This window comes from Armigeres subalbatus, chromosome 2 (genome assembly GCF_024139115.2).
Source record: "Armigeres subalbatus isolate Guangzhou_Male chromosome 2, GZ_Asu_2, whole genome shotgun sequence".
NCBI lineage: Eukaryota > Metazoa > Arthropoda > Insecta > Diptera > Culicidae > Armigeres > Armigeres subalbatus.
The window spans coordinates 7,965,574-7,983,247 of record NC_085140.1 but is presented as its reverse complement, the minus strand read 5'-3'; the positions used below and the strand labels follow the sequence as shown (position 1 = coordinate 7,983,247).

Sequence of the window (17,674 nt, the reverse complement as noted above, 5' to 3'; positions counted from 1 at the left end):
TCGGGTTCGGGTTCGACTCGGGTTGCGGGTTTCAAAACCTGAAACCCCACCATATCTACCGCCCGTTACAAGGCGAAAGGAGTTGCTAATGTTTTCTTTCAAAGAACACGTCTTCCCGGTATAAGGCGAAGAGAGGGGTTACGCCTTCTTTAAATGGATGCATTTGCTTGGTATAAGGCGAAAGGAGTTGATAATGCCTTCTCTAAAAGAACGCGTCTGTCCGGTATAAGGCGAAGGGAGGGGTAACGCCTTTTTTGAATGGATGCATCTGCCTGGTATAAGGCGAAAGGAGGTGGTAATGCCTTCTTTAAAAGAACGCGTCTGCCCGGTATAAGTCGAAGACAGGGGTAAAGACTAATAGATGCATCTGCTCGGTATAAGGCGAAAGGAGTTGATAATGCCTTCTCTAAAAGAACGCATCTGTCCGGTATAATGCGAAGGTAGGGGTAACGCCTTCTTTAAATGAACGCGTTTGCCCGGTATAAGGTGAAAGGAGGGGTAACGTTCTTTAAATGGATGTATCTACCCGGTTTAAGAGGTAATTGAAACTACTTCTAAATATTCTGGTTGGCGTTTCTTAGCCGTGCGGAAAGATGCGTGACTGCCAAGCAAGGCTATGCTGAAGGAGGCTGGGTTCAACTTCTGGCCCGGTCTAGGAAATTTATCGATTTTTTTGGCTTTTATAAAAGTTTCAACGTGTTAATCTCGTGTTAAACGAATGCCAAAAAATGGTAACTTGGCTTAGAGATCTCGCAGGTAATAATTGTGGGATTGCTGAATGAACAAAGGCTATTATTATTAATATTCCACGAAATGGTGCATTCCGCGAAATGATACATTCCGCCAAAAGTCATTCGGCGAAAAGGTACAAACCGCCAAATGTCGTACCGCGAAAAGTTACAAACCGTTAAATGTCATTCCGCGAAATGTTCAACCGCGAAAATGAATTCCGCGAAACAGAAACGACCGCGCATCATAGACAGCCCAATTTTCGCTAACTTATATTCGTTTTCTTCTTCTATTTACGAGGAAAAATGCTTAGATGAAATTGGAACTCTTTGAAATTCAAAACACAATCTTTTCTATGAAATGGTTCGTACAATTTGCATGGAGTTTATATATAAAACAAAATGAAAGATCATTCTGAAGAACTGATTTGTTTTCTAGAAAAATTGTGGACGCAAAAAATGTATTAGAAAATTGATCATTTTCTGGCGAGACAAAGTTCGCCGGGTCAGCTAGTTTCCTTGAATAAAACCTTGCAGAATTCTATATACCAAGATACAGATACAATAATTGTCAGAATTGTTTTTAGGGTGTATGGTCAATTTTCAATAAAAGATAATGAGATTGGATCCTCGTCAAATGAAACTTGTTGCGAGTAAATCGGTTAAGAACAAGAGCCTTAAAATGATTGAGTTGTTTGCTCGCACAAACGCACACACATACAGACGGACATGGCCTCAGTTCATCGAAAGGAGTTGATGGGTATATAACTCTGGGCCTGGCATAAAAAGTTTATTTTTGAAGTGAATATGAAGCTTTTACGTACACTTAGTGTACGAGAAAGGGAAAACGAAGGCATCTGCCCGAAATAATGCAATGCTGAATGCGACCCTTTAGAAATACTCGAATATGAGTGAAAGGTGATTATGGTTTGTATTACACTCTACCACCCAAGACCGCCAAGAGTAATCGAGTCTAAATTTTTTTATTCCTTTGTTCCTTTTTTTAGCTAAACTAAATCGAGTAATTTTTATATTCCTTTGTGTTTTTGCTCGTATACCTTCGAAGAGTGAAATATTTGTTGTTTATTAATTTTCCAAAATTAACCTTTTTTAATAGAAGACTATAATAATGAATGATACACTCTAAAATATTTATCCAACTTCTCACTTCTCATTCCGCACTACATTTCACACTTTTCTCATATCTCGCTGTAAACAATGAGAAACGTTAAGTGAATAGTGAGACATTTCATTACTCACTTGTCAATTCTGACTTTTAACAGTGAGCAGTGAGAAATGAGAAGTGAGTAGTGGGACGTCTCACTTCTCACGGTCAAATGTCCTATTCGGTCAAATGATCTATTCTGTCAAATGTCCCTTTCGGCCAAACGACCATTTAGGCCAAATGACCATTTCGGCCTAATGACCCTTTCGGTCAAATTACCCTTTCGGCCAAATGACCCTTTCGGCCAAATGACTTTTGGCCTAACGATTTGATCGGGTTCTGTGAGTAGTTTATCAAGTAGATCCATTGATCTAGAATAAAAAAAATTGGGTGATACCTTATTCTAGCAAATGTGGTTTACTCCAATATTATTATTTTATTTTCCAGATTATCCTGAAGCTGTAATGACTCCGTCGAATCTCAACGTAATTTACTACAATTATTCCTAGTACATATGTTGATTTTTTTTTTCGAGTTTCCAATTGCACCTTCGTACCCGAATCAAAATTTTTTAATAAGAGGTCCAATGTATAAGGATCTAAAGGATTGTTTTTAGATTCTACAAATAATTCAAAAAGTAATCGCATGAAATTTCGTACTTCTGGTTCCTTCATATTTATTAAAATAACAAAACAACCTAGCATTCCCATGACTGAAGAATAATATATTCAAACTTATTCTCTGTAACATATTACTTTTGCATACACACAGTATGCAACATTCTAAAAAGTTGAAAAAAGTGGAACTAATTATCTGGTTGGTTCTCAGAGCCCTTTATGCAGCGTACAAACGGTCAGTACACAGTTTGGCCAACATTGGCTCCACCCTTCGTTTAGTCAAGTATCGACCATGTTCTACAAACCGCGACACGAACACTCGATTGATTCGATCAAAAATATCACACACGAACAATCGACGCGCCAACTTGATCACTAACCATCAAAAATATATGAGGGCTTGTGCGACTTCACTACAAATGCTCAAACATGTTCGGCAAACTATTACTCCGCCCGACAGGTCAAACCAAAATCAAACCGATTTGATTTTTTTCCGACCGAGCCGCCAACAACTTCACACAGTGTCAAACACAGCAGCAAAGAAAGAATTTTCTTTGGGGGTGGAGTCAATTTTGTCCAATGTGTTTGAGTGTGTGTACGTATGATTTCATAGTTAAGTAACAACCATTGCACTTTCGCATATATTTCGAATAATTTAGGGACAAACATCGCAAATTAAAAACATTTCAACCGGCAAGCACTGAGGTTTGGAACTAGCAACGTATCGATGATGCAGCGGTAAAATTATCCTAGTAAACGCGCAATAAGTCAAATTCGCTGAAATTTCGAATGGTTGATACGTCAACTATGAAATCACGAGCAGCTTGGTGCTTTATCGGCCCGATCGCACTATAGGCTTGATTTTTTACCTTTCACGTACACTAAATTTATTGAAAGGCTATAATCCAGAAAGCCCCTTCCAATTGCTTTTATTTATTTTCCTTTTCCCAATAGTTATTATTCGTAATTATTGTTGAATTTTAATTATGTGGATATGCTTAAAACGTTGAAGGTGGTTGAAGTATTATTCCAACAGTGACAATTTCGATTGAATGAGTTTATTGCATTCCAGGATTGTTAACGATAATCAACAATTAACGTCGTTAACGTTAACTTTTCAAAAATTCCACGTCGACGGCGTTGCGTTGAATTTTTGACAAATCACACGTATATGAAGAACGTTGAATCAACGTCAACGCCAACGTTGATCGCATCGTTCATTTTCACCCCAGGAGTTATTTTTTTTTAATTTCTTGTTTTTTTTTCGTATAAACATTTTTTGTTTTCTAAAAGGTGAGGATAGTAATGATGATGCTAATCGTCTGTTCAGATTACAAGCTTTTTAACTAGATATAATATAAAACGATAATATAATATGTGAACTTTGACATCAAGATACTGTTTATCAATTGATAATGCACTATTACTGGCTTCTTTCAAAAACAGAGCACATTTGGACTTCTTATTGATCATTTGTTCAAATGAAAATGCATAAAATCAGATTATTTTAAATATTTTACGTGGTATCATTCCAAAAATGAATATGTATAACCAGGGCCGGATTTAGCCGGAAGGGGGCCCCGGGCCGACAGTATGTGGGGGCCCCAAATTGTACAAAAAAGGTTGGTTTCGGTACATAAGATTTGTGGGGGCCCGGGGCCACGCCCCCCCCGGCCCCCCTCTAAATCCGGCCCTGTGTATAACTAACAGTGATGAAAGCCCTCTGTTGGGCACACCAACTGGAGGGATCGTCTTCCGAAAAAATAAACCACCTCAAATTCTAGGGTTGGTTAAAATTTCCTGTATTTGATATGTGAAGATAAACGTTGGTCACGACCAGAATGTATTTTTATGAAGGCTCTTTTACGTTTAGTGCCTCCACTGTCTTGGAATTCACAAATGTCTCCTAACCAATTTCATTACAATGGGTTTGTACTGTAGGTAGATTTTAACGTATAATAGATAAGAATAGTTTTTAAGGAAATTAACTGCATGTTTAGGTTTAACTCACATCTTATAGAGCCAATTATACTGATATGGCTTTCCACAAACAACAGTGAACACTTGTTGTGTTTGCTCGCTCGGATCAGTAAATCCACCTAAGATAGATACTATTATTATTTCACTTATTTATCATTTAGTTCAAACCTAACCACGTTTATGTGTTAGATACTAACTTGTAGTTCAACTTTTAATGTATTTAACAAGTAAAGAAAGATAATTTAACTGCATATCATAGCATCAACAGGCGCACAATTCGATCACACTTTTTATTCTCTATTGTCCATCTAATGCCAACGTCATATGCCTATCGGTTGACGTGCAGATCTATTTTGTCGATGTCGACTCAAGCATGGTGTTAGGGAAGTAGGTGCGCACAGTCCGAGGGACGTCACACTCCCCCCCAGTATGCGGACCAGTCAGGACCCGCTTACTCCTTATCGCGCCGAATGTCCAACACCGCCAGCTTAACAGTTGGTCTCTCGTAGACGCCGCACGCTGTTTGAACGGTAGCCTTACGCGTTTGCCCTTTACTTGTCACCACTCCGAGAACCCTTCCCTTGGGCCAGCAATTCCTCGGGTGTTCAGGATCTGCTATGACTACGATGTCACCTACCTGCAGTGGTTTCACTTTGTCGTGCCATTTCGTTCGTCGAGTTATGTCGGGAAGGTAATCCCTAACCCAGCGCTTCCAAAACAGATTCGCCAACCATTGAGAAGTAGGATGTCCTCGACATACAACCGCAGGATCTGTATTCAGCAATGTCAACGGCTTCGAACCGTCCGAGGAACCCAAAAGAAAGTGGTTCGGTGTAAGTGCTGGGGACGCTGTAGCCGGCACGGAGCGATCCGTATCAAAAAGCACGTGGCTTAAGCGCCACTCCATTAAGGAGACCACGGCCCAATTTATTTTGCCCGGATGAGACTCTCTCAAGGCGAGTCCATTTAAATTTTCCCGATAAGGATTTATGGATCGGTCCAGCCAGCAACAACGAAAAGTGCCAAATCGGGTCCACCCTATCTTCCCTCTATACCGTACAGCCGCACCAAACACTCAAAGAGTCGCTAATAAACAATATCGCGCTGTGACGTTAAACACAATTACTCAATCAAATGGCTAGGGGGACTACATAGAAACATTTTATTGAGGCAAACACATAGCATATTTATTAACTTAATACTAACAGGGGCACATATTGGTTCGGGGTTTGTGTTCTGTTCGTTTTAGTTTTGTGTTCATTCATAATTTCTGTCTCCTATCTTGTGTGCGGTTTCTCTTCCCTAGCTCTCTCTTTCGTTTGTGCTCTATGCTGTGTCTTAATGTGACGTCACTCTTCCACGCAGCGCAGCTGCTGACTAGTCTGCGCTCCTGCTACTTGATGTTATTTTTGTGGTGGCGAAAACGGCTCACGCACGCATGTTTCACGGGTCCGTGATGGCGGACCCAAGCGGTCGTCGGTGGATTGCGACTCGCGAAAATTGTTTCGGCTTCTAGCAGCACATTCGGTTCCTCAGTCTACGACTGGCACAAAAAACGTTTCCTCCGCGGCGCCCTCCTCGGACGCCGCACTCCAATCAAAAAGTTTGCTGACTCACCGGTTTGTTGTGGGTTTTACGTAACCTGACCCAGTCGATGACCTGACGATGGGGTCGACGCTCCCGGCTTGTTGACGCCGGCGATGACGCTTCTCAATGAAGCCGACGCGGCGCGATGGCGATTGCTTGCCGGCTGGTGGATCTCGTCCACGTGGAGGTCCCCTGGCCTTCCCTGGCTGATATGGCGACGGATCGGTCCATTTCTGGCAGGTGGCGATCGCCACGAATATTCCGTCCGTATGGGGTTGCGTCGCGCTTGGGTGCGATAATTTGCTGCGGTGGGAAATATCTAGCCAATCTGGCGAAACAAAATACTTGAGCACAAGCACATCATGTCACATTTAGAGCACATTTACCTATCTAGATGGTGGCATTTGCCAACATACCGCACACAAATATTCACGCACACTTTTCAAATCAGACTGTTGGAGAACGAACAATAAATCAATTGAATAATTACATCTAGATCTAACGCTTCTATAGGAAACATACTTCAGACGATTGAAAAACAAATAAGCAAACGCGGACACTTCCAACTCATTGGCTGATCACGGACGAAATGATTGAGTCCGTGAATCCTCAGATTAAGGAAGGTGGGCTCGGACACAACCGGAAATACGTCATTTCCCGACTCCCTTCGTGTATAATCGTGACCTTATTGGTACGATGGATAATCTGACACGAAAGTTGTGCTGCTTTCCCTCTCCCACCTTATCCAGAAAACAAATGGCCTCCACCCTATAGAGCCTGGCTAATTGATAAATGCCCGCTTGCCTATGTTAAGGGATCTGTTATCCTAAACTATTGGCGATTTATAGATTGCCTTTCTTACAACCTATCTTATGAGAACTATTTACAGGTATTTATGTACAAAAAATATTAACAATATTCCTGACTGCTACAACGCTTCATCGTCGACTGGTACGTGAGTAAGAGGACGTGCATTGAGTACACCTTCTATCTCCGTCAAGGCGTTCCGTAGCTCCTCATCAGTTGGTCGTCGTGAGTGTAGAACTTCACTAAGGTTCCGTTTTACCGATTGTACTAGCCGTTCCCAGCTTCCGCCCATATGTGGCGATGCCGGAGGGTTGAACTGCCAAGCTGTAGAACCTGTCACGAACTCACGCATCAACTGATTTTCGTCGACCGCTTGATGGAGCTCATGAAGCTCCCGATTAGCGCCTATAAAGTTGGTGCCTCTATCGCTGTAGAAGCTAGTGGGGGTACCTCTTCGTGCCACGAAATTCCTCAAAGCCATTATGCAGGAACTAGTTGTTAGAGAGTGAGCTACCTCGATATGAACGGCCCTTATGGTCAAGCAAGTCATTAGAACCCCCCATCTTTTTTCTACCCATCGACCCACCGCCACTTCTATTGGACCAAAATAACCAATAACCCCCACGTGTGCAAATGATCTTGGGTATACAGCAAGTCTGGCCGCCGGAAGATCTGCCATTTGCGGCGGTTGAGGGAGAACATCTCGATTTTTACACCGCTGACAGTTTCTACGTATAGTTGATAGTGTTTGTCTCAGACGAAAGATGCTGTATTTTTGGCGAACTTCATTAACCGCAATCTCGTAGTTACGATGCAGGTATTTCTCATGATAAAATGCAAGAAGAAGTAATGTCACTGGGTGCTTCGCTGGTAGAATAATAGGGTTTTTTGCATCACTGTGTAGGTATGCACACACGTCAGTTCTGCCCTTCATCCTCATTACGCCCGTGTCATCTACGAATGGATTTAGTTTATAGAGTGAACTCATCTTCGAGATCCGTCTAACTGTTGTTGTTTCCGCCTCCAAGATTGCGACTTCATCCCGGTAAACATCTCTTTGCGCTTGTCTATAATGGTATGCCTCAGCCTTTTGAAGTTCAGCTCGTGATAAAGGTCCAGTCATCAATGAATCTTTGTTGCGACTTTGTCGTAGATTCGAGCAGAATCGAAATGCGTATCCAGTTACTTCTAACAAACGTTGCCAACTTGAAAATTTGCTCGCGTCGATTGCTGGCTCCATTATCTTAAAATGGAGTAGGATGCTGGATCTCATCTCTTCTTCGGTGAAGATTGATTTTTGTGGAAGCGACGGCCACGTCTCTTCCGCTCCCATCAGGAACTCAGGTCCATTGTACCACCTGCTCTCCGAGGACAGATCGGGTTGATTTCGCCACCTAGTTCCGTCATCCGCTACATTGGATCGAGTTGGAACCCAACGCCATTCGTTAATATTCGTCGACTCCAGGATTTCGCTGATTCTAGAACCAACGAAGGCACTGTACCTTTTGTGGTCGGCACGTAGCCAACAAAGAACGTTTCTCGAATCGGTCCAAAAGGTTCGTTTCAAGATATTCATCGTAAGGTTCAGTGTAACGCTAGCTGCCAGTCTGCAGCCAAGAACCGCAGCCTGTAGTTCTAGCCGTGGAATGGAAGTATATTTAATTGGTGCTACTCGCGTCTTGGCTGCTACTAAAGTGCATTCCACCTGTTCAGCTGCCGCAATTCGTAAGAATACAACAGCCGCTATTGCAGTTTCGCTGGCGTCTACAAAAACGTGAATTTCGATAGCATTAGCTTCTGTCGATGATAGAATGCGTCGATAACATCTTGGAATCCGCAACTTTTCCAATTCTGGAAGTAGGCCCAACCAATCACGCCATCTTTCGAACAAGTTCTCGGGAATCGATTCGTCCCAGTCGATGTTGGCACGCCATACTTCCTGAAGTAGGATCTTCAACAAGATCAAGAAATGGTCGATAAGACCCAGAGGATCGTAAATGGTCATCAACGTTCGAAGGATCTCTCTTTTGGTAGGGCAGCGATGACCCTTTAGCAAGGCTGAATCAAATCTTGTCCAGCAAATCTTATATTTGAACTCGTCTTCTTGTGTATCCCACCACATGCCGAGGATTTTCTGGCTTCCAAGCTCAGAAGCAATATTCAAATCTTTTTCCGTGGACTTCTCGCCGTTCATTTTGAAGGCTACTAATGACGAGTTTGAAACCCAATTCCGTATTTCAAATCCACCTTGTGCGTGGATGAAACGCACAGATTCTGCTAGAGCAACTGCTTCGTCGACTGATTCGACGCTTGCCACCATATCGTCCACGTAGTGGCGTTTCTTGATGACCGCTACTGCTTCAGGATATTCTTCTTCAAATCTGTCGGCATTCTTATTTTTAACAAACTGAGCAGTAGCGGGAGAACAACAAGCTCCGAAAGTCATTACCTGCATGACAAAAGTTTTAACTTCGCCACTTCCTCCTCTATCTCGCCACAGGAAACGCTGAGATTGTTGGTCTTCAGGAGTTATTGCTACCTGATGAAACATTTCACGAATGTCAGCACAAAGGCCGATCCGATGTTCACGAAACTGGTACAGAATGCCTACCAGCGAGGCTAATTGATCAGGGCCGGTAAGGAGGACAGAGTTCAACGAAGTTCCATATGCGGGTGCTGCAGCATCCCATACAATCCTTAACTTTCCTGGCTTATTCGGATTATACACCGGGAAAATCGGAAGATACCACACCCGTTGATATTCTTTCGCTAGCTCATCTGCTGTCAACTCACGGATGTAGTTTTTTGCTTTATACTCTGCTATCTTCTCATGCATGGTGTTTGCCAACTCTCCATTGTTCTCCATGCGCTTTTCTAGGCATTTCCAACGGCGCACGGCAGTAGCTTTATTGTCCGGTAGTCGAATTTTATCGGCACGCCACAGAAGACCAGTCTCGTAGCGCTCGCCGTTGAATCGTGTGCGGGATTCGAGTATCGATAGGGCACGTGCATCATCTTTTGAAAGTCGCTCAACTTGATTCGATTTGACTACTAAACTATCGATGGAAAAGTAATCTTTAACCATCTGGTTAAGATGCATCTCGCTTTGCTTACTACAGGTGCAGATATGGTACGTATGACTAGTGCTCATGGAGTTCGCTGTTGCCCAGCCGCCATAGACTGTCCAGCCGAGATTAGTCTTCACGGCAATCGGCTCCCCCATCCTGCCTTCACGGCTCTTTCGCACCAACATAATATTGGCATGCTTCAACCCGATCAGTATCCGCGGTCGAACTTTTGAGTATGACTCCACGGGTAATCCGCGCAAGTACCCGTGATCCGTCTTTAGCTGAGTCATATCTAGTGATTGGTAGGGTAACTGCAATTCGTCGACAGTTCGTACGTCCTGAAGCAGCGTTCGCTTTCCATCTTGTCCACATATCTTGACATTGACACTTTGTGAGTCGGCTTCGTAACGGTGAGTGCCTCCCGTCCATTTCAAGCAGAGTGGAAGGGAGTTTCCCGATAACCGCAGATCCACGGCAAGTTGCTGGTCGATAAGTGTCAGTTCAGATCCATCGTCCAGAAAGGCATGACATTTTACCTGTACACCGTCTCCAAACAGTGTTACAGGCAAATAGCGGAACGAGCCCGGCCCTGTTCCAGATTGATGCGTGTTTACGTTTCGCTCTTCGTTCTGCCTTGAAGGAGCACTCTTGTTGAAAGATCCACTAGTTGAAGCATATGGTGCAGCCAGATTTTTGTGGAGAAGTACGTGGTGCTTGAATGTGCAACCATTCTTTCCACATTCGCCTGAATTACAGCCACCTCTGTGCTGCCGGAGACATTTGCGGCAGAAGTTAAATCCTCGAACAGTCGCCCATCTTGCTTCGTACGACAATTCCAGAAAACGCTTACATTTTCCCAAACATTTACACGTACCTTTGCAAGCCGGACAGGGTCTGCTTTCTCCAGTAATTGGAATTGGTGAACTACTTCTAGATGTGTGGACAGGCTCAATCCTATCCTTGATTGGAACTTCGGCGTGAGTGTTTACATATTTCTCCTTGCGGATTCCTCGAAAATCCTGATTCTTGCTGCCACTATACCGGATATGTGGCTCGAAAACTACGTTCACGTCCTCCGCTAGCGTGTAGATCCAGCGACTGAATGTAGTCAGCTTTACTTTCGTTTGCTTTCGCTTGTACCGCGCCCAGTCAAGCTTTGTTTGCGGCGGCAGCTTCCTGACAAATTCTTTGAGGAGCGTCGCATCACACATGTACTCCTTTTCACCGCAAGCCTCAATCGTAGCACACAGATTTTGTACTTCTAGTGCGTAATCCACCAACTTGTCCATCGCGTCTGGTTTAATGATTGGCATAGACATAATCTTCTCCTTCAAATGCTCGATTATCGTCTCCGGTCTTCCGAATCGCAGTTTCAACGCACTAATCACTTTTTTGATGGTTTCAGGGCGCATCAAGAAACTTCGAACGGCATTGAAAGCATCTCCCTTCAGGCAGCTTCTCAGGCGAATCATGTTTTCCGCATCCGTATATCCGCACATGTTCGTGGTGTCCTCGTACGTCGACAAGAACATTGGCCATTCCTCGGGATTGCCGCTGAACTTTGGTAGCTCACGAGGAACAACCTGTCTTGCGGCGAGTTCATCCTTGCTAAGTTTCTTGTTGCTCCGCAATGATTGCTGTACCTCTCCCACTGAAAGTCTACCACTTTCGCATTTTAGGCTCTTCTTCGAATTCATTCGGCACCGTTGGTTACAAACTTCCCTGCCACTACCTTCAGTTTCACTGTTAGATGATTCCTCATCGTTCCCAGAGTCACCATTAGATGATTCCTGTTCACTTTCGTGTTCGCCACTAGATGATTCATTATACAAATTTGCAATATCCACTTTGCCCCCGAGCTTTTCCGTTTTATCTTTCTCGTTAGAAGTCCACTTCTTCTGCACACCGGTTTCGCCGCTTTGCTTCAACCAATCCTCCACTTTATGATGCGCACTCTGATGATCAACGATGGATTCGCCACTGCCTTCCAAATCTGCCATCACCTTAAGTACCTCGAACTTCTTCCTGGATAGCTCCCGTTTTCGCTGCATCTCTTCTCGCATAAATGACTCCTCTGCTTCGATTTGCTGCAGCTCCAGGTCTAAACGGGCCTTCATTGATTTCCGCGATGCTCCCGATACAACGGAATCAGCAACTTTCGAAATTGTCGTCAGCTTTCCGTTATCTCTAGCATCCACTACTGGAATATCCTCATAGCCACCCTTATTATCGTCGCCATCATTTTTCTGTCTAGTCACCTTCCTAGCACCTTTTGCCGCTGTTGATCGCGTGCACCGTTTCCGTAAGGTCATCGTCAGCATCCTCTGCGTCGAGCTCTTCCGCCTGGATTTCACGCCTGTGGTTGCTTTCGCGGTAGCGCATTTCAAGCAATTCCAGCTGCTATCTTTGAAGTCCTCGGGAACACCCACACACGCGAGATGGTGCCAGACACCACATAATTCGCACTGCACCATTAGATGATCATCCGGTTTTTCGCACAACGTACAGCTTTTGGTCACCGGTTTGGTCTTATGCACAAGTTTAGGGGGATTTGGAGATTTGGGAGTCGATCTTGCGACAATGTCGCCAATAGGGTCTTTGTTAAGAGTTTGCTTAGATGGGTCTTTAGGGGGTTCTTTATTGCCTGACTTTGAACTTGGAGGAGACTTGTTCGGCTTACCTGAGGTACTTCTGACTTGCTTTACTGCATCCATACCAGCGCCGGTTCCAGGATCGGACATCGTTTCGATAAACGAAATTTTAATTTGTTGGGCACACCAACTGGAGGGATCGTCTTCCGAAAAAATAAACCACCTCAAATTCTAGGGTTGGTTAAAATTTCCTGTATTTGATATGTGAAGATAAACGTTAGTCACGACCAGAATGTATTTTTTATGAAGACTCTCTTACGTTTAGTGCCTCCACTGCCTTGGAATTCACAAATGTCTCCTAACCAATTTCATTACAATGGGTTTTAACGCATGTACTGTAGGTAGATTTTAACGTATAATACATAAGAATAGTTTTTAAGGAAATTAACTGCATGTTTAGGTTTAACTCACATCTTATAGAGCCAATTATACTGATATGGCTTTCCACAAACAACAGTGAACACTTGTTGTGTTTGCTCGCTCGGATCAGTAAATCCACCTAAGATAGATACTATTATTATTTCACTTATTTATCATTTAGTTCAAACCTAACCACGTTTATGTGTTAGATACTAACTTGTAGTTCAACTTTTAATGTATTTAACAAGTAAAGAAAGATAATTTAACTGCATATCATAGCATCAACAGGCGCACAATTCGATCACACTTTTTATTCTCTATTGTCCATCTAATGCCAACGTCATATGCCTATCGGTTGACGTGCAGATCTATTTTGTCGATGTCGACTCAAGCATGGTGTTAGGGAAGTAGGTGCGCACAGTCCGAGGGACGTCACACCCTCCTTAGCCGTGCGGTGAGATGCGCGGTTACAAAGCAACACCATGCTGAGGGTTGGCTGAGTTCGATTCCAGGTGCCGTTCTAGGCAATTTTCGGATTGGAAATTGTTTTGACTGTCCTGCCTGGGCATAAATGTATCATCATGTTAGCCTCATGATAAATATACGAATGCAGAAATGGTAACTTGGCTTAGAAACCTCGCGGTTAATAACTGTGGAAGTGCTTAATGAACACTAAGCAGCGAGGCGGCAATGTCCCAGTGGGGGATGTAATGCCAATAAGAAGAACAACTTACAGTGATGGCCCGATTTTTATCACGCCCCAATTTGGTCTGCCTCCGATTTCGTCTACCATAAATTCGCTGATAGTTACTGCTGATTTTTGCCACATTTTTAAACAGAATTTTATACTCAGAAATAATACTAAAAACGATTTCCATCATATGTTGCTTATCATAAATTCATCAAAGATGTCTGTCAAATCTTTTGGAAGTCTATATAATAATTAAAAACTTGTACCTTCGAAGCTCCAAGCCATTAATTGATTTTTATTTGTGAAATAGATGCATGCAATCAAATATGATGAAAATAACCAAAAATAGCTGTTCTGACTTCTCTAACTTTTCGCGATACATTTTAAGATCAGCGAGAAAAGGTATCATCACCGCTAGGTGGATTAAACTGTTTTATTTTTTATTTTATTTTAACAATCATAAGACGAGTAAATAGATTAGAGCATTGCAAAATAAATCGTCTGATCGAAAAGGTTTCGTCGAGATAGCAACGTAAATTAAAACGAATCGTGTCGAACGATTCATTCTTCTGTCTAAATGAATTAATACCATTGCAAATGACATTTCAATCACATCTTCAATTCAAATATAAGTTTTCAATTTTGTTTCTTTCTATTTATTTACTCTTCCTTGATTTTCCATTGAAGTCTAATTAACATTTTCCACCAATTATACATTCCCCTCCCAGACATCGACGAGTGCTCTCTGCACAACGGAGGTTGCGAGCAGACCTGCACCAACAAACCGGGTTCTTTCGAGTGCAGTTGTCAACCGGGGCTACAGATTGACGTTCTCGACGGGCGAAGCTGTATCGGTAAGTCACCTTCATCATCTTCGTTTAGACGCAAGCTCCTATCGCTTCCAATTCGATCAGCCTCTTAATATCGAAACGCTTTCATCATCATGCTGATTAGATTCCGTGCAAGCGGTGGTGGTGGTGTTGGTGGTTTTGATTTTGCAGCCTCGTCGCTTTTCGTCTGTGACTAATACTGCTCACACTCTCGTCATTGATGCTATAATTGGCAATAAATCTAGGGTGATATCAACTGGCTTTTCGTACGGGATATCGAATCGGAAAATGGTGGAAAACACTATTTGCGATTAGGGTCAAATATTTATTTTTGTTTCCTGCTAATTCATTCATTTCTTCATACACACATTAATAATTCAATCCGTAATTTTTATATACGATAAAGAGAATGAATCTTCAAAACCGAGTGGAGCGCGGCATCTTAGCTGTCGTTATGATCAGTACCATGAGGCTTTTACTTTATCAAAATTTTACTTTGTCGTGAAAGTTCTCTCCTTAGTATATACAATGCATTGCACCGTTATTTCCATAAATCATTGATTCTTATAAACAAAATTCTCCAAATTGATAAGCTCTACCCTTCAAAACATACATTCGCTTTCATTCCGTTAAACACCGACCGCTATACTTTTCGGAAGACAGGAATCAAGTTCATGAGTTCAATTGAAGTTTCTTCCTAGCAACGTTCATCACCTTTCAGCAATAGAGGCAGGCCATAGCACGTCCTAGAATGGAATGCACATCGCAGTGTTTGTACCTGCCTTCCCTAGACAGACAGGAAGATATAATTCAAATTATTTACCCCGGCTTCTATCCTCGGTGAAACCGTTTGGGAATTCTAAAAGGACTGCAACGTACAAGGAAATATTTCTCAAGTTTCCCGTGCCTTGTATAGAGGGTGCCACGCTCACGCTGCTGGCCTGCCAAAGCGTCTTTAATTTAATGATACGTGAGTTGGAAGTTTTGCTCATTTATGGCGCCTTAGTTCACCCGGGAGCTTTCTTTAATGAACGAGCTCACGTTGCTGGTGCTTCTTCCGAGAATATAGTTCTGTTTGAGATACGGCGAAGGCGATGAAATTCTTGGAAAGGAGAACCAACGGTTTCGGTTTGCATAGGAGAGGTACTTAATAGCATCAAGTTCAGCGAAATGTAATTGTAGATAATCCCATAATGATGGTGCACACAACAATGAAAGTTCAGAGCAAAGCTCATATCGCTGTTCAGACACGTGCCGTCGAGGGGAGAATTGAGTGCATCTTTGTTTGCACCCTGTGTGGTAACTTGTTGATCCCATATGGCTGTGGTTGGAAATTAGTTGATTTAGAAAATATTCCTAGAAATATGTATTTCGTATGTTTTCGTTCAAAACAACATTCCGATGGATTATTTACGTTTATGAATTAATGTTTTTATGCTAATTGGATGAGGCTCTGAGAAATGTATATCGGATTTAGATTTCCGAGTGCAAGCCCATTAATTTATTTTGGTTGATCGTTGTCATGGGAGGCTGGGTGTGAAGAATAAGAAATGAGGGCAATACCAGTAAAGGCGTTCAGAGACAAAAAGGAAATGATCTGATGACCTCAGACTTAGACGCACAATCCAAGTGTATATAATTTAGTAGGTCGCGCATGTTGTTGTTTGTTGAGTTCAGCAGAAGTACATACACATTGTTGCCAATTCCATACTGTCTTTTTGGAACAACTCTATCATGTCTGGCCTTAGAAGAAACCCCTATCTAGACGCTTCTTCTGCATTGCCACTTATTTCAAGACGTGCTCCGAAGCACGAAAGCTTCCACCAACATTAACAGGGTTAAAAGGCTGACCATCTAAAGCATCCATTCATTCGAAACTATTTAGTTACACAGCCATCTCTTGTGCCGTCCTGCTACTCAAGCGAAAAAGCTGCAAAGTAGTTTCCCATTGGCCCAAAGTTGCGATGTCTGCTGAGCTTGTATTATGATAATGATGAAAAGTGACTTTAAGCGGAAAACACAAAAACAGACATCCACCCTCGTAGTCCGTGCCTCGAACGAAAGCACTGGTCGTGGTCGCTCAGACGAGTTGAAGGTCGAGATTTTTCGCTTCTGCAGGGGCTGGGGTTCCAGCGCACTAACGGAGATAAAATGAAACTTTAGCGGTGCTAATAGTGTTGAAATTGTTCCTCCACTAGAAGCACCAAAGAACTTCCCGGATGGTAAAAGTTATTTATATCATTCGCTCACTGGCTGCCAATGGTGGTGGTTGGACCCGAGTCAACAACAATGACCCAAGTGTGGCGAAATATCTTATCATAGGCACTACGTAGGCAAAATGACCGATCGATCGATATTTTCACTTCTTTGGAAATAAATAGATATATTGGTCGAAATAGCTTTTTCTGAAAGAGTCTTCATTCGGTTTGGTCCATGTTATCAGGACAAACGTACCACTCAATCGATCCATCATGTTCGCTCCATCCATCCAGCGATCTATATACCAGCTGAATCATTATTTTTCTTCAACTACTAATTTTTCTTTTTCGACAACCATTATTACCTTCAACAAAAATCTCTTTAAAAACCTACTGTGGATCTGATCAAATTTTTCTTTAATTCAGTTACGGATTGAATTGTTGTTATTTTTTAAATTATCCAAAATAAAAAACTTGGGATTATTTCCATTCCATGAAGATAAAATAGGACATTTTCCTCTGATCGGGTTCAGGATTCACTCCCTTGCCACGACCGGCAAAGGCCAGTTCCCGGATCCCATGATACAATGTTACAGTCGGGCAGTACAAATCCTTGGCTAGGAAACCCGAGCCGCCTCGGGCGAAGATGACGACGTCGACGACGATGATGATGATGAGATGCTCGCCAAGGAAAAGATAAATTCTATTCATTGTCGTAATTAAACTTGTTTGTTCTCATTAGACAGAGCAGTGCTGCTTATCGTTTGCCCTTTCTGCTTCGCAGGCAAATTTTTCCATTACTCTTCAGAGGGGGTACCCGAGTGGGAAGGCGAAACAAGATTTTAATATAATTGTAACAGCTTCAGTATTTATTTCAACCTTTTGAATAATTAAGTTATAAAAATTTGTCATCATTTTTATCCAATATAAATATTGATACTTCAAAGCCATGTTTGTTATTGTCTTTGTTCAGAAAACTATTGTACTTAATA

The 17,674-nt window shown here is 42.5% G+C and overlaps 1 protein-coding gene across 3 annotated transcripts in view; it reads left to right on the top strand.

Annotated features, from left to right (window-relative positions):
• Window positions 1-17,674, top strand: part of LOC134217628 (fibrillin-1-like) — a 355,498-nt gene that overhangs the window by 198,377 nt on the left and 139,447 nt on the right. For all 3 annotated transcript variants that reach the window (XM_062696431.1, XM_062696430.1, XM_062696429.1), the window contains exon 6: window positions 14,383-14,508. In XM_062696431.1, coding sequence (XP_062552415.1) covers window positions 14,383-14,508 — 126 coding nt within the window. The remainder of the gene's footprint in view (window positions 1-14,382; window positions 14,509-17,674) is intronic.